The 23,077-nt window shown below is 32.7% G+C and overlaps 1 protein-coding gene and 1 long non-coding RNA gene across 8 annotated transcripts; both read right to left on the reverse strand.

The window, feature by feature from the left end:
• Positions 1–192: 192 nt before the first annotated feature.
• Positions 193–7,973, reverse strand: LOC104647961 (uncharacterized). 7 transcript variants are annotated; one of them, XR_011221746.1, is made up of 6 exons: positions 6,955–7,973; positions 6,271–6,379; positions 4,077–6,148; positions 2,513–2,574; positions 727–2,423; positions 193–555 (listed from the first exon to the last, which is right to left on the reverse strand). It is a non-coding gene; the product is annotated as an uncharacterized lncRNA (long non-coding RNA). The 7 variants fall into 7 exon arrangements; XR_011221744.1 differs by having other exon boundaries at positions 727–4,204; positions 5,922–6,148; XR_011221745.1 differs by having other exon boundaries at positions 727–4,208; positions 5,922–6,148.
• Positions 7,974–21,627: 13,654 nt separating this feature from the next.
• On the reverse strand, positions 21,628–22,439 carry LOC138349373 (uncharacterized). The gene is made up of 2 exons (XM_069299699.1): positions 22,288–22,439; positions 21,628–22,060 (listed from the first exon to the last, which is right to left on the reverse strand). The coding sequence occupies exons 1-2, from the start codon at positions 22,437–22,439 to the stop codon at positions 21,628–21,630; spliced, it is 585 nt and encodes a 194-aa protein (XP_069155800.1).
• Between the last annotated feature and the right edge of the window lie 638 nt (positions 22,440–23,077).

Raw genomic sequence — 23,077 nt, forward strand, 5'->3', positions numbered from 1 at the left:
ATATTTTATTATTCGTCTTTACTTTTGTGTTATTATTATTTTTATATTACACTTTATATATATATATACTAGGAAGATATGGCCCGTGCTTGCACGGGCCCAATGGAAAGATTTTTGCGAGCTAAATAGGCACACACACACCGTTTTGGGCTAACACACAACATAAAAAAGCAATTGTTTGTGGCCTCATTGTTTACATTGGATGTTATATCCATACTAAAAAAGCAATTGTTTGTGGCCTCATTGTTTACATTGGATGTTATATCCATACTATTTACCTAACATCCTTGCAAGCTTTGGATTCTTTCCTATCTCTGATCGGGAAAGAGGTTACCGAGCAAGTGAAACTGTACTCGTCTCTTCTCCTTCTTGTCCTCTTGTACTTCCGTTCTTATTCTCGTATCCGAAACCGGAACAAGCTCTTCTTTAACAGCCTCGCTTTGTTAGCTTCTTGTTAGTATTATAACCGGAACAAACTCTTCTTTAACAGCCTCGCTTTGTTAGCTTCTTGTTAGCATTAGTGCTGCATTTTTCCTGCTTTTCAGTAGTAAGCACCTATCAAGAAGCAGAAGAGGGAAAAAGAATTTAGGTACAAAGTGAAATATTTTTAGTCATATATATATATATATATATATATATATACATACACACACACACACACAATTCTGTCAATAGAAAATGACCTACCAAATAATATACGTTTCAGAGTCGAATTCATAATCTAACCTATTTGCTTTCGATGAGCCAGATAACCATCTGGAATTCTTGAAAACTGACGATGAAGCTAGCTTTTACACGCTGACCAGGATAGAAAGGAAAATGTCCATCTTCAAGGCCATTCCTACCAACTGGTTTAAGATGTAAAGGGTCAGCCTTCATAACTTTACATACAGAACCATCATCAAACATCACTGTGACATTATCAAAAACATCATCAATTCTACCCAACCAAGGGCCAAGGACAACATAATCACCAACTGTAAAACCCCGAACACGTTTCAACTCTCTAGATGAGACATTTTTAAAAATAGAGCCATCGTGCTCTAATAAATCTACAGACATATTGATATCAACCACGAGTCCTACTTGACCTGTTGGATCAGAAGCTGCAGCAACATAATCACCATGCAGAAATCATCTATCGACAACTATGACATTATTACTACTCTCTGTAGACTCAGACTCATCCATCCAAAGGACTCTAACATGATCTGCGATAAGCGGATCACTCTTACAATTACTACGGTCTTTGTTCCCATCATCAGCTTCCTTAGCCTTCTCTTTGTTATCCCTATCGTCTTCCGTGTTGATATCACCACCATCAGCAGCAGCAGCAGCACTACCGACACCGTCATCATCATCATCATGGTCTTCTTCTCCATTATCCTCATCCTCATCTTTATCATTCGTTAAGCTGCTATCGGAATTCTGAGTCACCAGCCTTTATGTTTTAAAGTGGTAAGAAGCACACATGTTGAAATAAGCCATTTCTACTATAGTAGCAATAAAGACTAATAAAAGTCACTTGTAATTAAACCAATTTACTCAATCAAATAGTATAAGTTATAAACTTTGTCATAAGTTATTTCACCAACTATAACAACACATGAATGTTGTCATATTTAAGGCTGATAAATGGAGTTATTCTTTTTTAACACTTGTCCTTTTATTTGTTAAAAATAAAACTTAACTTATACAGACAAATATTTCTAATTTGGATTATAACATAGTATATTTGAAAGAAAAAAATTAATATTGCTTATGATGCAAATAAAGGTTGCTTTCAATGTCCCGTGCGATATGCAGAATATCAGCTAATTTGGTGCCTCCAATCAATACATTCATTCACTGACAAATACTCACTCACCCCACATTCTTGCTCTGCACCTTACTGGACTTAATCCTTACCCTTTACCTGACCCCGCTAAAAAATGTTCTACTACTCCATAGAAAACTTCCAGCCAAGAAACAAAGTAGGTGTGGTAGATAACCCAAATCTCACACGGTAATAAGGATTAAGGTCACTCTTCTTGTTTAGAAAGTATAATATTGGGTACTTGTCATATAAAGTTGAGATGTTTATATCCATTATGTGACATTAATAATGCTCTTTCTTTACAAGGATTAGTGTCAGTTTTTATTTATTTTTTATTTGCAATCCTAGCGGAAGTTCAGAAGATAATATTTAGCTAGCTTAATAGCAGCTGATTACAAAAGGAAACAAATTCAAATCTCCTAGATTGGCCTGTTTTCTGATTCCACATTACTCTAGCATCTCTGTAAGAGAAACATCAATGTAGCATCAACTACATTCATCCATTTTTAAAAATATGAATGCAAGGAGAACGTGTATAGTACAAAATAAATACAGAATAGAACGTATAAGAAGCCAGTGAGATGACCCACAAATATGTTAAAATGATCTGCAAATGAGAAGAAACAGTTTTAGTTCTTGAAAAGATAATGTAAAAAATTAAGAGGGTCTAAAATTGAGGTGAGAAAAGATACACACTTGATGTGTCCTCTGTTTAAGCACCGGCATACGCCCAGTTAACCTTTATAATCTGTCCAAATCTGTGGATTTCATTATCTTTTAGGCGGACGAACACTAAATATTAGATAAAATTGTAGGAGACAGAGGTTTAGACTCACATTTGGGGATGGGAGAGGGAATTCCTAACTTATGTAACTTTGATTTATTTAGAGGATGTTAATTCTATATGGTATAACCCTTTAGTTGGCAGTCTATTATATTCTATTTTAGCTTCTTCTCCTAGATATTGTTCTAACAGATTTAGTTACATTTAACTAAAGATCTCTTATTCCTTTTTAATGAAATAGTCTACATGATGAATAAATGAATAGTTTTCAAATCTGTTTAGGCTTTTGCTCACTCTCAGATTCTGCCTCAACTTCCCTAGAAAAATAAAGAGAAGAAAGCATGTCCACATCCTACATCTGTTACAAACACTTCAACATACAAAAATTTCAAAAGCAATATTTCAAAACACATGGCTTGAGGAGTTCATGGTTCAAAGTTTAATAGTATATCAATTGTTTCTTTATACTTTACTTGGAACAATTGATTTACAAATCTTATTAATCACAAATTTACGATTCACTAATAAAGTCAACTGATTTACAAATCAAAGATAGTATTGTCAGTCTCACTAACTTGAATTTTTAGGGGTGTTTCTAAGAGAAGATACGTCTAACCTTTTATTCAGTCTAAGTTTCCTTTAACACATTCATTTTAGAGTAGGAACAAGTTAAACACCTTGTTGAAAACCATTGAAACAAACTCTCTATAGACCAATGTTGTCGAGGCCTCATCATGTGAAGCAAGTATAAAGTTTGTATTAGCATTCTAAATTATTACTAAACAACTAAAATTTAAATGAGGAAACTACTTAACTAATTTTTCTTTTAATAATGAAGAGCAAGAAATTGATATACTACTTCAACATTTCTGCCGCAGCATATTATTATCCATCATTTGTAGACAACATTTCACCCTGGAAATCTATGGAGACACCATATCACACCAACGCAGCAGGGCGACAAATATTGAAAATCACACAACATGGACGTGTTGATATAATTTTAATATCATGTTAATAAAATGAATTTCAACATAACTAACATAAAAAAACTAACTCAAAAATAGAATATATATATATATATATATATACATATATATATATATATATATATATATATATTAGATAACACACTCATGCCGTACCTACGACTGAAATCAAATTACTAAACTTCAGTAATAATTTAAAAAGTAGTATGAGGATCTGAAATAGAAATATTTAATCATACATCATATGACTGCTCAACTCAGCTGTGAAATGAAAGAATACATTTGCACTTCTAAATCCTCAATTTGCAAACCTTGAAATAAAAATCTCAAACTCCTAACAAATATAGAAACTAAAAGGCCATAAGAAGAGCATCAATAAACATAGTCACGGTAGCACAATATCAATACAAAAACATTTTACACTTTCAAAGAGTGAGGAACCATACATATAATAAATTCAAAGTGATAAAACGGAGAGATGACAAACCTCACATAGCAAATAGAGTCAGGGGCACGAACAATATAAACACGCCATTGTTAATCCTTCAGAACAGGACTCTTACAACACATCTCATTGCATTGTCCAAACCTGCACATACCCTCTCATTTTTTGTTCTACCTTAATTAAATAGAGAAACATTAGGATTTCAAGTTCAATAAAAGATGTTTACAAACCATGAATACTTTAACAAATAAATGTCTCAGCGATATATTTTTCCTTCAATATTCTAAAGGGATGAAACTTTATGGATGTGTTGAAAATATGGAACAAAAATTAATTGTTTGTTCACCAACTAATAATATTCCTAAAAACAACTCACAATAATATGAATTCAGTATTTTTGTGCCAAAAAGAGGAGCAACTATTATGCTTTTAATTATTCAAGAGCATGGATAACAACACTGATGCAAGGAACAAAAAAATTTGGGCTAGATTATTTATGCAAGGAACAAATAATGATGTTGCATTCTATAAAGGGGTCTTCATTTTTCTATTTTAGCATATTAATCTCATTCCTATTGCAGAAGCCAACAAAAGCCATGACTTGCTTGGTTCATTTTTGAGTATTTCTAGCCTTTTTATTTCCCACATGATGAACATGTTGTAACTTTCTCCTACTAAGCTAAGCTGATAATATATAAATTTAACAGTATAAAATATAGAATTACCATTCAATTTCTAGAATAGGGACAACTGCTAAGCTTCTTTGAACTATTAGTCCACAAACTAAGCATAGCATAAAAAATGATAGCAATTAACACTTAACAATTAATATCCAAATAGCAAATAAAAAAATAGAAAAAAAAAGTAAAGAGGAAAATAAAGGATGCATTTTTTACAAAACCTGAAAATTAATATGGACAACTACACAAAAAATTATGTTAATTAAATCAAAAGGAAGAGCTAGTAAATAAACTTGTTTAATTATCACTATAAAGTTGGATGATGAGTCAACCTTCTTCACAAAGTAACTACATCAATAATACTATAGCCATAGTTATATGCAGCTGTAATGAATAATAAGTTACAACTACAACAACACCAGAATTTTGGCTCACTGATAGACTTGACAAGTTCAAAAAATGCATTTTTCATGTATCAGCTCTAATCATATACAATTACCTTCTCTTTGATCATACCATTGACACTCCACTTGATTAATAAAAAGAGTAATAAGAGCTATTTCGAGAAGGTCTTCAGTTTTTCAATAAAGAAATTACTAACTCCAACAGCTCTAAGTTATTGACAACATTTTTCACCAGAACAGGCCAATGAATCTTTAAAAAAAAAATAAAATGAGCCAATAGGAAAATACAAATGTAAGACAAGCAGAAGTTCAACAACTCATTGAAAACCCATTTTGTTGAGAATTTATTTTTAAGACACAATAATAGTAAGTAAATTGCCAATTAATAGAGCTTTTGGGAGCACTTATACAGGTGAGATCTAATATTTTTCAGGTATGTATATGAAGTCAAGTATCATAACCAATAGCATATGCAAATCAGTGTACAATATTCACAACATACAGATCACATATAGTCAGGTCGAAACTTCGTTAAATGTCATTTATACATCATTAGAATCATAGTTAGTGCACCTATACAAATTCATACATCATAATACATGAATATCTTTAAGACATCGACAACATAGCAATTGTTTGAATGCATGTCATTCGAATCAACTATGACACATAAGCAAAAGAATAATTCCAAGTTTGATTAGATTAAAGCAACAACCCTTTATTTCAGACCAAATTCATGCTAGAACAGAAAAGTTTCTCCATAATAACCAACACAAACAGTTACTATAAATGAATAAACTTACTTGAGTGGTCAACAAATCTGTAGCAAATGGTGTTGAAACACGTGTGTTGTAGGATACTCAATAATTGCCTCTAATAAGAGCCTTTTCTATCTCTCTGACTCTCATATTAGCAGCACGGACTATTTGGCGATAGGAGTGGCCAGCTTCCCTGGCTAGATGCAGATTGACATCCTCCCCATTACCAAACGAAGCACCCATAATAATCGGTTCGCTAACTCTCTCAGGTCCTTCAGTACACACAACCCAGAGAATGAAGATGCACTTTAGCAAGAAAGCTCATAGACGTATCTAATGTAGAACAAAGAGCAAAATCGGAATAAAGGGCGTAAGAAACCATCAACGAACATACCCGTAGTTCAAATCTGGTATAAGTAGTTCCAGATCCTTGAATTTGCTAAGAAGACACATCGATAGTTCAAATTTTGGCATAAGTAGTTGCAGATCTTTAGATTTTCACACTGTAAATTAAAATAATTTCAAAAAGTTAATGCAATCATGTAAAAAGAACTCGAAGCGAAACCCACAACAGTATACAATTAAAATGAAGAAACCGAAAAAGTTAATTCCAATGGAAAACCAACATATACAAACAGAGGAAGTCCAAAAGAAGTACGATGGAAAAAACAACTGGAATTAAGGAACCCAAAAAGTTAATTTCGACAAAGAACCATCTACGAACAGATAATATTCAAAAGAATTATGATAAAGACAGACTAAATTAATTGTTGCATGTAATAAACAAAGCAAAAATCAGTAATTAAATAGGAAAAACACAACCACATAACAAAAATTGAACATCAACACTAAAACCAATTGAAAAAGAAGAAAAAATCATGAATTTTGAAGAAGGTAATTTTTATCTCAATGATTGCCCTAATTCAAGTTCTAACCAACATAAAAATCAAAATTTCATGAACCCAAAAATTAGAGTTTGCAGATACGTAAGTAGGAAGTCTCATCTACATGCACAAACACAATTCAATGAAAAAGTTGAGAACAAACACAAAAAAAAACAATCGAGGGAAAAAAGTACCTTAATGCTCTAAATAACGACGTCATCTCTGCACACAAACTGTTTGATAAAACTCCTCACCGAACCATTTGCCTCTGGAACTCCTTAATTCGAGGTTATGCTAGAGCCCACAAATTTAGAAATGCATTTTCGCTGTTTAATGATGTGCTTCATTCTGAAATAATGCCTGATAACTTCACTTATGCATGCCTTGTAAAAGCCAGCTCTGAGAATTTTGATTTGCACAGCTTAAGAGTGTTACATGGAGGGGTTGTTCTATCTGGATTGCAGTTGGACTTCATCTGTAGAGATCTCCGTGAAAGCTTATAGGGATAAAGCTCAAGAATGGAAGCCACGTATAAAAACTTGGATGATCACACAGACACGTGGAAACAAAATAGAATTGTATGGAGATGAAACAGACATGTTGATTAAGCTCTTTCTAATATAAGAGAAATATATAATTAAGTATGAGTTCTAGCAAAAAAAATAGCGGTAAAGGAAAAGAGAAAGACAAGATAACGAAGAAAGTGGACTTTTTAAATCATTTAATTTTGGTAAAAAAAAATAGTAAAGAAAAAAAGAATAGTAAAAGTGGTGGTACTTCATCTAAATCAACGAGTAGAGTTAGATTTAACATAAATGATTCTACTTATGTTGATGATACTCCTTATAATATTGATTCAAATGTTCAACTTTATCACGAAAGTTTAGAACGACGTTATGGTAATATTAATCCTAATGTTGATGAAAATTTAGGTGAAGAAGTAGAAGCTGATTTGGGAGAAGAGGAGTTAGATGAAACACCTACTAGTCCGGTGACAGAAGTTCCAAATGAGACTATCAATTTATCGGAGCAAAATTTTGGACATCCACCCCTTATACCTCCCACAAGGGAGAAGGTGAAGTATCAAGGACCTAAAACTTCTATTGTGTGGCAATTTATGACTTTTGATAAAGAAAATAGTGTTGCTATTTGTAATAAGTGTAAGGAACCTTTTAAACATAAACAAGGTGGGGGTCAAGGTGGAACGGGGGGATTAAATAGACATTTGTTATCTTGTGTGCCAATTCAATATAAAGAAGCTAAAGCATTAGCCAATAGAAAAAAGGGAATTTCAATTAATGAATTAGATATTATCGGTAATGCATCGATAGGGGATTCTAACATGGTTCAAGAAACATTAGATCCTTTAAACCCCGCTGGTCCAATAACACAACGTAAATATAATAAGGAATTAGATCGGGAAAATTTAGCTAAAATGATTTATGTTTGTGATTTGCCTTATAGTTTTCCTTCAAATCCCGATTTTGTTGAATATATTCAACAAACTTATAATTCGGATTATAGAGGCTTTTCAAGAAATACCGTTAAAACTGATGTTTTTGAATATCAAGGTAAACATTGTCAATTTTTTCGTTGTCTATTTAGCATATTAGATAGTAGAGTGTCTATAACTTCGGACATGGGTCGTAGTGTTAATGGAAATGATTATTTAACTGTTACTGCACATCGGATTGATCATAATTGGAATTTGCAAAAAAGAATTATAAGTTATAAACTATGTATAGAGAAAAAAACTGGTGTATATTTAGCTTCAAATATTTTAAGTGTTTTAGATTATTACATGATTATAGATAAAATAATGTCTGTCGCATTAGATAATGCATCTAATAATACAAATGTTGCGAACATGTTAAAAGTTAGATTATGTCCAATTGACAATAAAATTTTTCATGTTAGATGTGTTGCACATATATTAAATTTAGTTGTACAAGATGGTATTTCATTATTTGATTGTGGTAGCGTGAAAGTTGAATATGTTGTTACCTGGATTTTTCATACAAACAATGCTGCTAGAATTAGGGAATTTAATGAGCGTTGTTCACTATGTGAATTGTCACCTAGAAAAATTCCAAAACATATTAAAACAAGGTGGAATTCTCTTTACGAATGCTTTCGGTTGCTTATAAATATAGAAGACCCATACAAATGGTTTTTAATGCTCATAATGCTGACCCATTAGATAGAATTTGTGATGAAGATTGGAAAGAAACTAAAGAACTATTACAATTTTACGACTTTTTTATGATGCTACTACCATGTTTTCGGGAATTTATTATCCTACTATTTAATCCGTATTAATAAATATTTGTGATCTTTCAATTCAATTTTGTAAATATAAAAAAATAGATAAAATTAGAGTTGCAATTGAAGGTATGATTGAAAAATTTTAAAAATATTTTTTTCCTATTCCTCAAGTTTTTTTAATGGCTACTTTACTTCATCCTGCTTATAAATTACAAGGTGTGCAAGGCCTTGTCGACACTTTTTATGAAACTTCTCAAATTTGAAATTTAAAACTTTAAAGTTGAAACTTGAAATTTGAAACATGAATCTTAAAATTTGAAAATTGAAACTTTAAATTTGAAAATTTATTTTGATATTTGAAAATCAAAAATTAAATTTAAAATTTATTAGCTAAAGACGTATCATTTCAATAAAAATATATAAATATTTATATAAAAAAGAATCCTCCGTCCCATGCCATTCCGTCCCGTCCCGTCCCCCCAAATCCCATCCCATCCCGTATATAGAGTGGGACGGGATGAGACCTATTTTCATCCCCCTAATCCTGGTCCCCCACATCCCGGTCCCGTGTCAAATCCCCTCTCCCCGCCCCCCGTCCCGTCCCGTTCCCCTTCGTCTCGTCCCCCAGTCCCCTTCCCCGTTCCCTTGCCAACCCTAGTTCACACTGTAAGCTAATTTAGTTTTCGACATTTTTGTCTTTTAATTTAAATATTAAATATATAATTCAATTATGTTTCCAAGACATTAAAAATAATCAGTGAGATTAGTTATTGATAATTTCATAGTTAAACATGAAAAAAATAAAAAAATTGACCAAAATAACATAATTCTCACAACTCTTCGCATTTGAAATCTTTAAGATCTAAAATAAAAAATTAAATTAAATTATAATATATATGTAGTAGTAGTAAATGAAAAATATATCTCTTTTTCGATTTCAATTTTCCTCCTTTTTACTTATTTTTTTTTTCATTTCTTATTTCTTAATGATAATGAAAAAACTTTAAAAGTATAAAAGAGAAGTAAGGTGTAAATTATCTATATTAATTTATAATTTTTAATCGTGAAAAAATAATTAATATGTAAATTTAAATATTAAAAAATTATTTTAAAAAATATATATGAAATTGACCAAATTGGATAAAGAATTACTCTTATTTATTTAAAGGAGTTGTTATTACACACCGATTTTCTAAAAATAAATTAATGAAAAAAATATATTTTATTCAATTATATTCAATGAGTGAACTATGAAGAAAACTAAAATAACCATCATGTTTCCTCTATTATGAGATTATCTTCATATTTTCAATTGCATATGAATCATATATATGCAAAAAAAAAATCATTAAAATTAATTTTTATTTATTATTTTAGTACAGAGACATACGATTTTTTTTTAATGAAAAACGTTGATGGTGCTTCATTGAAATTTTTTAATAACATAAAAAGTATATAGATAATATTTTATGATTTCAAATAAACTTTTACAAAAAAAATTAAAAGAAAAACAACTTTATAGTTCTCCGATTCCAATGACAACACAAATTTAACATGAACTAGATTTAAGTTTCATTACGTATATATTTTTATTTATAAGTATTATTTGTTATTCTATTAAAAATGTTTGCTATTAAATGATATGATAAAATATTAAGTATACATAGTTGTAGTCACAATATTATTTTTTTCTTTCAAATTAATATTTTTTTTGAACTAATTAATAATTTTTAAAATTAAATAATTTTATTGCATTTACTATATAAATAAATTTAAAGTACCTACTTAAATAATTATTTAAATTACATTTTAAATACTTTTTTTATATATAATGTAAAATAATTGAATAAATAACAATCAAAACTCAAAATACTTTATAATTGATAGACAACAACACATTAAAGAAATACTAAAAATCATATGATTTATAAATGTCGATCCTATTAAACAACAACCCAAGATAACTACACATCAATGTTGAAAAATTACATATTTGTTAATTATTATGTTTTGAAAAATCAAATTTCATATTTAAAATTTATGTTTGGTTATTATGCTTTAAAAAATTGAACTACATATTTACAACAACATGTTTAAAAATTACACGACATATTTAAAAAATTTAAATTGCATATTTGATTACTATGTTTTCAGAAAATTAAATTATACATTTTTATAATGTGTCGATGTCTATCGATTCGGAAGTATTTTGAGATTTGATTATCGTTATTGAAATATTAAAAATGAAAATAATTTTTAAAAGATATACATCCTAGTTAAGTTATACTTTACTTATAAACATTAAACATATTCTAAATTAATATAAATACATTTATTTTAAAGTATTATAATTGATAATTAGGTATTGAGTGATCTTTTATTCATTTGTTTTGAAATATCCACTTAATTAATACTATTGGAATAACTGAATTATTCATTCATTGTTAAAATTCTTGAAATAATTTCACCATTTTTGATGTATATGTTAATTCTTGTGCAGAATGATTATAATATAAAAAAAATAATGTGTTTTTCATGACATAATTTTAAATGTCTTATGATCAATTATTTTTAAAAATATCAAAATTTAATATAATTTTTCTCCCAAAAAATATCCATTATATAGTCTTATATATTTAGTTGATTATATTTAAAGAAGAATTTAATTAATTTTTTAATATATGCTTCATTACTATATTTTACAAATTTTTTATTACAAAATAATTAAGTATAATTTTAAGTAGATAAGATAGTCATATGTAGTTACTATTAATGAGAAATTTAATTATCTTTTTCAATAAAGAGATTTATTCTAAATGAAAAAATAATTTTCAAAGATATACGTTGGCACCTCAGGATCATAATTGAATTTAGGAGAGGAGTATATATAAAACATAATTTGCTATATAATGAAAAAATATAAATGTATAAAAATAAAACTATAAAAATATTTTTTTAATTACTACGTACATCTTTTCAATTAACTAAACAGTACTTACTTTTAAAAATAAATTGAATGAACTAGACAAAAAAACATTTTTCATTTTTCTTTGGCAGACAAATAATTAATGTTTAGTAGTTTAAGAATTTTTAAAAATAGAAAAAAGTTAATTTTATTTGAAGAAAAAAGGATTGATGAAATAAAAATTTACTCTTTTTACATTCTAACTAAATTCTGACCAAATTTTTTTGGCCATTTAGCAAAATATATATATATATATATATATATATATATATATATATATAAACTACAAAAAGAAGAAGAAAATACAGCTTGGATTAATGTGTGGCGGCATAAGAATCTCATCAATCATTAATTAGACGGTGACTGTCTCAATTTGTTCTTGTCAATTTTATGAAACAATTAATTCAGGCAGTAGATCCATTAAGATTGAAAGGTGTGCATGTGCTTTTCTTCTTACTTTTCCGTTCTTGTTATTGACATTTTAGATTTTGCGTTCTTGAAAAAATTATTTTTATTATTATGTTTTATTAAGTATTTTTTAAAATTAAATTTTTAATTAATAAATATCAATTAATTTATTAATATAACTTAATTATTTAATTTTCATATTGCTTAAATTTATATTTTTCAAGAGTAGCAATTTTCGAGGATAAAATAGAAAGCATTATTATCAATGTATTAATTTTTTTTTTTGAAAAAACATATATATTTACTTTTAATAACAACGACATGTTGATCAGAAAGAAGGAAATATATGCACCTTTTCTATTTTAGCCGATCTAAAAAACAATGTAATCTTATAATTATGATAAAAAATAATTTAATTTTAAAATTTATTTTTTTCTTACTATATTAATTTACATCAATACCAACTATACAAGGACTAATTTAAATCATAAATTTCAAAAAACACATTTTTTCCTTAAAACAATTCTTCAACATCTCAATCATAAGCTGCCGACCATTTAATGGACTTGATGACCTTTTCTTCACGTAACACTTTTTCTGTTGAGACATCTAATCTTCGAGACTCTAGAGAATCAAGTCTTTCCGAAAATTAAGGTAGATTAGTTGTGATGACAGAATTAAATCAAGAACGTTAAGCCTTGATTATTTAATTAGTTATGTATGTATTGAGTTTGTATAAACCTGCGTAACTTTTTTCCCCTTACAACATACATGTCAACTTCATATATTGTGTCATCAGATTCAATTAACTACCTACAAATTTAGTTTAATTTAGAATTTTTTACGAATTTTGATTAGATTATAAATGAAAAGTTAGTAAGATTGGAATACATTACATATATATATATATACCACTTTTGGGTAGACCATTATCCCCTTTATGTTATATTTTTGTCCATCACATGCAATGAATGTTTGCACTTGGTGTACAAAATTTATTTGGATTATGATTATAATTATGATGTGTGATTACGGGTTAGCTCATGTACCATGCTGGTACATGATAATTCATAGTTGGCTTGAATACCACGCCTAGTACATATGGTTGGCTCGGGTACTACTCATGCTACATGGTTAGCTCAAATGGCACTCCTAGTAGGGATCGGGTACAATGTTGTTACGTGCTAATGATTGACTTGGGTACCACGCTTGGTACACTAATAGTTTGTGTGTGGGTTTCATCAGAGACTCGAGTTTATTTCTTTTTGTGATGTGATTGTTATATGCTTGCTCCATGAGTTGACTTGGTTTATCTATTTTTTTCATATCTATCAAGTGGTGGTCTTTGGGTGTCTTGGTTGGTATATTTAAATATTGGGGTGGTCAATGTGTAGACTAGGATTGTATGCTAAAAATTGTAATGAGGTCTAAGGGACCCTTGGCCGTTCGGGTTATTTGCAAGTGTGATAATCGGGTTTGGGTTATGGTTATATTTGTGGACATGTTTCCATTTGTTGTTAAGTTAGGATGTTGGCATAATAACCTGAGGTAGAGATGTCGAATATTTAACATAGTCAATAATGATTTGTATTTCAGAACTCTCTATGTGACAAAATGTTAGGCAATGATTTGATATGAGGGTGGAATGTCCTAGGTGGTGGAGTTGGCAGCGAAATGAGGTGGATGTTTTGAGATCGAGCGTATGAGTTACAAGTACGTACTACATGTATTACTTATAGTAAGAATGGTGACTGAGTGGACCAGGTTTATGATTTTATCTCCAAGTTTCATATTTATTTAATTATTTGCATGATGTTATTTGGTGAATTTGGTACTAACGATTTTGGAATCAACTGGTACTTATAGTACGTGTGGGTTTGTGCACTAAATGAAGAAAAGAGGAATGGAGTAAAAAAGTGTTTATATCACTATTAGCTTTATTTGGGTGATAGCTTGTGTTGTGTTTTTACCCCATGTTAAAATAAAAATTGGGTCTTGAATGAGTAAATGATGTTTTGGAAAGGGAAATTAAGAAAAAAAAGTTAATGATGAAAGTGGTATACGCTAAAATGAGAGGTAAAATAATTAGGGAGGCATCTTAATTATTTGAACAAATGATATCATACCTTTTAACCAAGCCTAAGTTAAAGTCCTTGGGGATTTTGAGCCTTGTCAATATATATTAGTGGGGATTCACATATCGAGAAGGCTTATGATTTAATGTATGTATATTTAAGTTTTCTTGTGAGAGTGAGTGATTGATCTATTATCCATTTAATTAATCTTTATAAATTGTGGGTAAGATTCTCTTGCGTGAGTGGCTTTACACCTTTTATGTGAATAGTGATGACTTGATTTCAGTTAAGTTGTATGAATGTTATATATTCCTATACATCTTTAGGGCAACCTCAAAGATTGACTCCATTTACTTTTTTTTTGTGCGCGCGCACGTGTGCGTGTGCGTGTGTGTGTGCGCGCGCGTGTGCGTGTGCGCGTGTTCGTGTACGTGTGCGTGCATGTGCGTGTGCGTGTGCGTGAGCGTGCGTGTGCGTGTGCGCGTGCGCGCGTGCGTGCGTATGTGTGTATGTGTGTGTGTGCGCGCGCGCGCTATCTAAACTATCATGACAATTTGGGCATAGCCCTACACCAAATGTAAAGAAGCCACATATGGGCTTATACAAGTTGTACACAATGAAAGTGGAATGAACATAAAAGTCTTAGAAAAAAAGAGAACTTATAGGTAAGATATCGGCATCGGCCTCGGAAGGTGAGGACCTACCCACTTAGATGATAGAGAATATCCAAGCCTTCTTCAAGTCGTTCCGAATGAGCCTTGAATGATCGGAACCTAAAATATTTAGAAAAAGGGAAGAAAATGGGGTTAGTACTCCACATGTACTAAGTATGAGACTAGATGTACATATAATATTAAAACATGCTAAAAAGGGACTTTTAGTCAAAACATGTCATTTTACAAGTTTAAAAGTCTCATGCATAACCAAGCAAGTCATACCAATCAACCAAACAGGCTTACTAACTCAAACAAGTAATATGTATCCCAACATACTTGACCTATGATTTACTACAACCCTACCATCAAGGAATGACATCACCAATATGACTAAGAGTTAATCATATCATATTAAGAAAGACAACTACTCATGAGTCCTTATCAAGTCAACAAGTGCAATGATCAAGCAAAGCCCCATAACCTTACTCAATGAAGTAACTTCAACAAGAAACCATAACAAATGCCCAACTTCACATAACATAACCTTTAAGGACACTTAACATCATACTTTAATATTACAACCCAATTACATTTTCAAGAGGATAATCATCATCATATAACATCACTTATATTGTAGCCTCAACATGTTATAACCATATACATCATTGTCATATACATACATAATATCAACTTCCTAAAGCTTCCATCAAGGTCAACTAGTGCAAGGCATAGGTAGAGTCCCATACCCCTACCTAGGCTAAGTTAAACCTCTCAAGTCACCTTAGTTAGTTTATATTTAGGGAACACTTGTCTTAACCGACATAGACCACAAGAGATAATTGTGGAATCCAGTGTTGTAAAACCTTAAACCGATGGAAGGTGGTCTATCGGTCAAAGTAAAACCAACATAAATGTATCTTTTCTAGGTGGATCCACTAGCTAGTCTTCCTATGGGGGAAACATAGTTCAAGAACTAAGAGATATTATATTCCCTCTTATACCACTTGGTAGTTGGGCCCTCCTCTCATGGGAATCCGTTCGATGAGTATTCCTCATTGGGAAGTCAACATCTCATATAGAACTATAGGGCGAATCTTCCTCTTTGGAAAGTCATCACCTCCCACTGTCTATTTCAATCGGTGCTAAGTTAAGTCCCTTTATTAAAATATCTTTAAGACTTTAATTATAAATCATAGATTAGTTTAGTTCATAAGGTCTTTTTTTGTATAATCATCATCATCAATAGCTCAATAAGAATTGCATGAGTATAGTCCTTTCGTCACAATTCATATAAGTGAGGTTAACACATTAGCATATCAAGGCACATTGATAGTTATCACCATCCTTATATCACATACACCTTAATCAACCTCACAATATAGTCAAGACATTTCAATTCAGCATCATACAACCCTATCAATCCTAATACAAGTCATACTCCAATATAACATCATAACTTAATCACAATTAATCACAATTGGAAGTAAAGTTAGAGATTCCAAGGCTTACCAAGTCTCCTTCATGATTCATCATTTTATTCTTTACCATAAAACCTCAATTCGAGCCAATTTAGATGTTTGACATCATAATTCAATAATCAACATGATAACAATACTAGAAGAGTCACTTACACCATAATCCAATACCAAATCAATGTTTAAAACAAGATTTCTTAGGCCAATTTCCATAACCTAGACCACTTCTCAAGATTAGCATGAAAGACAACAACTCTTTCCAATTAGTTAAGGATTGGTGTAACAACATCATCTAATAGTGATATAACCCACAAACAAGACAATTGAATCAATCACAGTCCAATTTACATCACGATCAAACCTAGGAATAAGGGTTAAGGATCATAATCTTCAAATTGAACCAAACCATCACAATTGATCATAATCAAGTTAAAATACATGTTAATATATCCATTATATCCTAAATAAACCATAAAAAAACTCAATTCACTACATCAATTTCGTGATTGGATGAAACCCACATGAAAACTCAACTTTGTAAATCAATTTTGAAGGAACCCTTTGAGGAAAGAGTCTCAAAGGTGAATTAGATCTCATACCTTAATATTTGATGAATATCTGATGGTGAATTCGTCCTTTTAAAGCCCCCAAACCCCTTTACTTGCTAGTCTTCAATGGTGATTTCAAGTAGAGAAATAAAGAAAAGAGAAGGAACAGAGTTTGTATTAAGAGTTGTATTAGATTAATTGGGGTTGGGGTCTTTATATAGGAGTTAAATTAGTTAATTAGTCTTCCCTTAATCCCTAACTAACCACTAAGCCACTTACTTAATTAAATGAACCTAATTAAAACGTGCAGGAAAATCAAGGCCCTCACATACGGAACCCCGTTGACGGGCTGCCTGTGAGTCGACGGACTTACCCCCCCTGTACTGCACTTCGTAGGTAAGTTCAGAGACATGTGCAGGCGAGGGATCCCTCAAATTTTCTAAGTGTGGTACGACGGTGGCATAGACGTCCCGTCATTCCACACACGGACAGTAGCTTGTCCCGTCGATGCACACTGCCCAGGTAGTGTTGCCTCAACCTGCAGGGGTCCTCCTCAAGGGCCCTTGGTTAGTCCTTGGGGAATCGTACTCGGATGTTTCGACCATGAAACAACTTAAACACCTATTAGCTACCCTTTCACCACTTTTCATAAATTTTCGACTCCTTAAAAGCTAGTCAGATAGGCTAAGACACACTAGTACCCCTTTGAACCAATTGCCAGACGTCATGGATGTTTTAGTTCTTAAAATTCCTAATGATCTATATTAATTAAAATAGATTTAAAAACAGTACTTAGACATCATGACACTTATGTTAGGATTTACAACACATCTTGAATTTTTGAAGTATTACATTATCCTCCCTTAGGAACATCAGTCCCCAAATGACACTAAATTTCTTTTGAAGGAGGGAAAAGACTTAAGACTAGCAACCCAACCAATCAACAATATCAAATCAACTTAAATCATGTCATTTCAACAAGGCAATTCTAAAACTACAATCACCATACATAAGGCTCAAACATTTCATCATGAGGTATTTCCTTCTCACAACACACACGACCTTAACATACTTTACATGAGTCAATTAGCACAAAGTTTAACTTATCAACGTGCTACATATAATTTTATGAAGACTCACCATATCAAAATTCACAACATAACTAAAAACAAGCAAAAGCAAAATTTCAAGTCCAAAGGCATTATCCACTGTAACTTAACTGTGAAGTAGTAAAAACTGCATATTTTGCAAAACTTCACCCAAAAATCAAGAAACTTCAATTCCTAGTCATATTTACACTATTTAAAGAATGAATAACCTTAATTATCAAAAAGATGAGGGTAACGAGACTTCATGTCAACCTCGACCTCCCATGTTGCACCCTCTACTAAGTGATTCTTCCACAACACCTTTACGGAAACCACCTCTTTATTCCTTAAATTCTTGACTTGCTTATCAAGAATTTGAACCGAAACTTCCTCATAGGAGAGGTTATCCTTGACACAAAGACCCTCAATAACCGAAACTTCCTCATAAGAGAGGTTATCCTTGACACCAAGACCCTCAATAGGAAGAATGGACTCGGGATCACTGATACACTTCTTCAACATAGAAACATGGAAAACCGGATGAACCGAAGCCAATTCACTAGGGAGTTTCAATTCATAGGCAACCTTGCCAATCCTTTGCAAAATTTCATAGGGACCCATATAATGAGGACTCAACTTCCCCTTCTTACCAAATCTAACAACCCCTTTTATTGGAGAAATTTTCAAATACACCTTATCACCTTCTTCAAACTCCAAACTCCTCCTCCTATGATCATCATAAGACGTGCCGACTATAGGCCGTTTGCAACTGGTTCCTTATGATATGAACCTTTATCAAAGTCTTGTAAATCAAATCAGGGCCAAGAAGTGAAAGCTCACCCACTTCAAACCACCCAATAGGAGACCTACACCTCCTACCATACAAGGCTTCATAGGTAACTATGGAGATGGATGAATGAAAACTTATTGTAAGCGAACTCCACCAAAGGCAAATGTTTTTCCAATTCCCTTTAAAATCAATAATGCAATCCCTAAGCATATCCTTAAGGGTTTTAATAGTGCGTTCCGCTTAACCATCCATCTGGGGATGAAAAGCGGTACTCAACTTCATCTTAGTTCCCAACCCTTTTTGAAATGACCTCCAAAATGTAGATGTGAATTGTGCACCCCGATGCAATATGATGAATAATGGAATACCATGGCGACACACAATCTCATTTATGAAGATCCTAGCATAATCTTCTGCCGAATAAGTAGACTTGATGGGAATAAAGAGAGCGGACTTAGTCAACCTATCCACAACTACCCATATAGAATTATATGACCTTTGAGTCCGAGGTAAACCCACTACAAAGTCCATATTGATGTCTTGTCACTTACAAGTAGGAAGTTGGATCTCTTGTAGTAAGTGACCCAGCTTTTGATGTTCGGCCTTTACTTGTTGGCAATTTGGACACTTAATGACAAACTACGCTATATCCCTTTTCAAACCTTCCCACCAATATATCTCTCATAGATCATGGTACATTTTTTCGAACCAGGATGAATGGAGTAGTGGGACCCATGGGTTTCTTCAAGGATCTGGTCCCTCAACCCATGTACATCGGGAAAATAAAATCTCCCTTGGTACCTTAACACAACATCCCCCTAAGGAGAATGACTCATTTAACTTACCGAGAACCGATTCTTTCAACTCCATTAATAGTTGATCAAGGTGTTGTTTGGACCTCACCTCAACCACTAAAGATAACTCGGATTTATGATGGACTATGGCACCCCCATTTGGAGAACATTTGAACCTTACCCCAACCTAGACAACCTATGAACTTCCTTCGCTAGGTCTTTCTTGGCTTCATCAACGTGGGATACACTACCCATAGTCATACCACTTAGGGCATCCGCCACCATATTAGCCTTGCCGGGGTGATAGAGGACATTCATATCGTAATCTTTCAACAACTCTAATCACCTCCTTTGTTGGAGGTTCAACTCTTTTTTGTAAACACATATTGGAGGCTCTTATGGTCGGTAAAGATATCAATATGAACCCCATACAAGTAATGTCTCCATATTTCAAAGCAAACACCATAGTCGCTAACTCAAGGTCATGAGTGGGATAGTTTATCCATGTACCTTAATTTTCCTAGAAGCATAGGCTATCACCTTCCCATGTTGCATAAGCACACACCCTAAACCCACACACGATGCATCGCAATACACAACAAACTCCTTTGTACCCTCCGGTAAGGTCAATACCGGAGCCAAAGTAAGCCAATCTTTCAACAATTGGAAACTTTTCTCACATGTGTTTGACCTCTCGAATTTCTTATACTTTTGGGCCAAAGTAGTCAAGAGAGATGCAATGGACGGAAAACCATCCACAAACCTCCGATAATAACCCGCTAAACCCAAAAAACTCTTAATGTCGGTTGGAGTCAATGGTCTAGGCCAGTTTTCACCGCCTCCGTTTCCCTTAGGTCTACCTAAACTCCCTCACTAGAGATGATGTGCCGAAGAAGTACCACCGACCTCAACCAAAACTTACACTTGCTATATTTGGCAAATAATTGATGTTCCTTAAGAGTTTGCAATACTACCTTCAAATGACCCATATGATCACTCTCATTCTTCGAATAAACCAAGATATCGTAAATGAAGTCAATGACAAGTAAATCTAGGTAATTTCAAAACATCCTATTCATTAGGTCCATGAACACCGTTGGAGATTTAGTGAGACCGAAATACATTACCAAGAACTTATCGTGCCCATACCTAGTCCGGAAGGCCGTCTTTGGTACATCCTCACCTCTCACCCTAAGGTGGTGATAACCCGATCTCAAGTCAATTTTTAAAAAGTAGCTCCTTGGAGTTGATCAAACAAGTCATCAATCCAAGGGAGAGGGTACTTATTCTTAATGGTGACCTTGTTGAGTTGGAGGTAGTCAATACACATTCTCAAGGAGCCATCCTTCTTCTTTACAAACAACACTAGAGCACCCCACGGTGAAATGCTAGGTCTTATAAAACCCTTGTCTAGAAAATCGTTGAGTTGAGCCTTCAACTCCTTCAATTCAGCCAAATCCATCTGATAAGTAGGAATTGAAATGGGATGCATTTCTGGTAGAAAATCGATACCAAAATTAGTTTCCCGTTTGGGAGGAATACTGAGAAGGTCATTAGGAAAGACCTCCAAAAACTCACTCATTATGAGTACCAACTCAATGGGAGGAATTTCGGAGTCTAAATCTTAGACTCTTACTATATGATATAGGCGTCCCTTTGAGATCATTTTGCATGCTTTTAGACAAGAGATGATACAACCTCTAGGAATAGAATTTCCCCCCCTTCCACTCAACAACGGGTTTATTTGGGAAGTTAAACCTCACTAATCTTGTCCCAATCAATAGAAGCAAAAAATGCATGCAACTAATCCATACCCAATATAATGTCAAAGTCAAACATGTCAAGTTCTACTAGGTCAACATAAGAAACTCTATTGGGCAACATTATAGGAAAATTTTTGTACACTCTTTTTGCAACAACTGACTCGCCCACTGGAGTAGACACTAAAAAAGGTTCATGAGAAATGTTGGGAAAAATTTCAAACTTTTTAGCTACAAAAAGTGTAACAAATGATAAAGTAGTAATGGGATCAAGTAAGGCATAAGCATCAACAGAGAAAACTTTCAACATACCGGTCACCACGTCGGTAGAAGTCTCATGCTCACCCCTAGAGGGAAGTGCATAGAAACGGTTCTTCTTTGGAGCATCACTAGAACCACTTGCTTGAGCTTGACCACCCCTCTCTTGACCCTTCAAGTTTGGACAATCTCTCATCTTGTGACCACTCTTGCCATAACTAAAGCAATTTCCCGCTCCTACCAAACACTCACCAAGATGACCCTTTCAACACTTGGGACATGTAGGCATCTAATTGGGTGAGTTTCAATTCCTTCCCTTTTTATCTCTCAATTTATTTCCCATGTCATCACGAGCCTTCGGGAAGTTGGATGAAACTTGATTAGAAATCCACTTATTAAATCTAGGCTTTTCTTGGATTTAAAACCTATTCTTTGAAAAACCTACCTCAAATAATTTGTTCCTTTTAGCATCCTACTCTTTCTCTTAGCCCTTGCCTCCTCAACCCTTCTAGCATGAACCATAAGACGAGAAATGTTCATGTTATCATGTAGCATTGCCAAACGACTCTCATCTTCTAAATCTTTCGACACCCCCATTACAAAATGGTTCATTTGGTCTCTAGGATCGGAAACCAAAGAAAGATCATGCTTGGAAAATTTAATGAATTCCAAGGAGTATTCGTGGACACTCCTTCCTCCTTGGTGAAGGTTGATGAATTCCACCACTTTTTCCTCCATCATCTCCCTAGGAAAGAACCGATCTAGAAAAGTTTTCTTAAAGATTTCCCAAGACAACTGACCACCCCTCAATGGCCTATTATCCCTCCATTGCACATACCATGCTTGTTCCATGTCCTTGAGTTAATTAATTGATTATGATTGAGTTTCTATAAATTCTAGATATCTCAAAACTGAACATGCAAACTAAGAATGAAACATTTAATTAATGGCATTAATAACTGAGGCATGTATAACTTAATAAATAAAATATCTGACCTAGCATGTGTAATTTAAGAACTAAAGAAATAAATAACTTAGGTTTTGAAATTCATGGGATATTAAGTAATAACATGGAAATCTAATTTGTAACATATAGCTAATTATTTTTATGAAGTTCTGTTGAAGTTCTACAAACCCTAGATCTAATCATGATACGGGAATTATTAATTTGACTAAAAACATGGAACCCAATGGGTGGAAGGAACCGACTAGTGAAATCCCACATACTTGGTGAT

The sequence above is a fragment of the Solanum lycopersicum genome, chromosome 6 (assembly GCF_036512215.1).
Source record: "Solanum lycopersicum chromosome 6, SLM_r2.1".
NCBI lineage: Eukaryota > Viridiplantae > Streptophyta > Magnoliopsida > Solanales > Solanaceae > Solanum > Solanum lycopersicum.

Bases quoted from the DNA above. Each gene is read 5' to 3' on its own strand.
- LOC138349373 (XM_069299699.1), bottom strand. From the start codon at position 22,439: ATGGGGGTGTCGAAAGATTTAGAAGATGAGAGTCGTTTGGCAATGCTA. The intron at 22,061-22,287 runs GTAGGTTTTTCA...AAATTGCTTTAG, and splicing joins AAAGGAACAAATTATTTGAG to TTATGGCAAGAGTGGTCACA.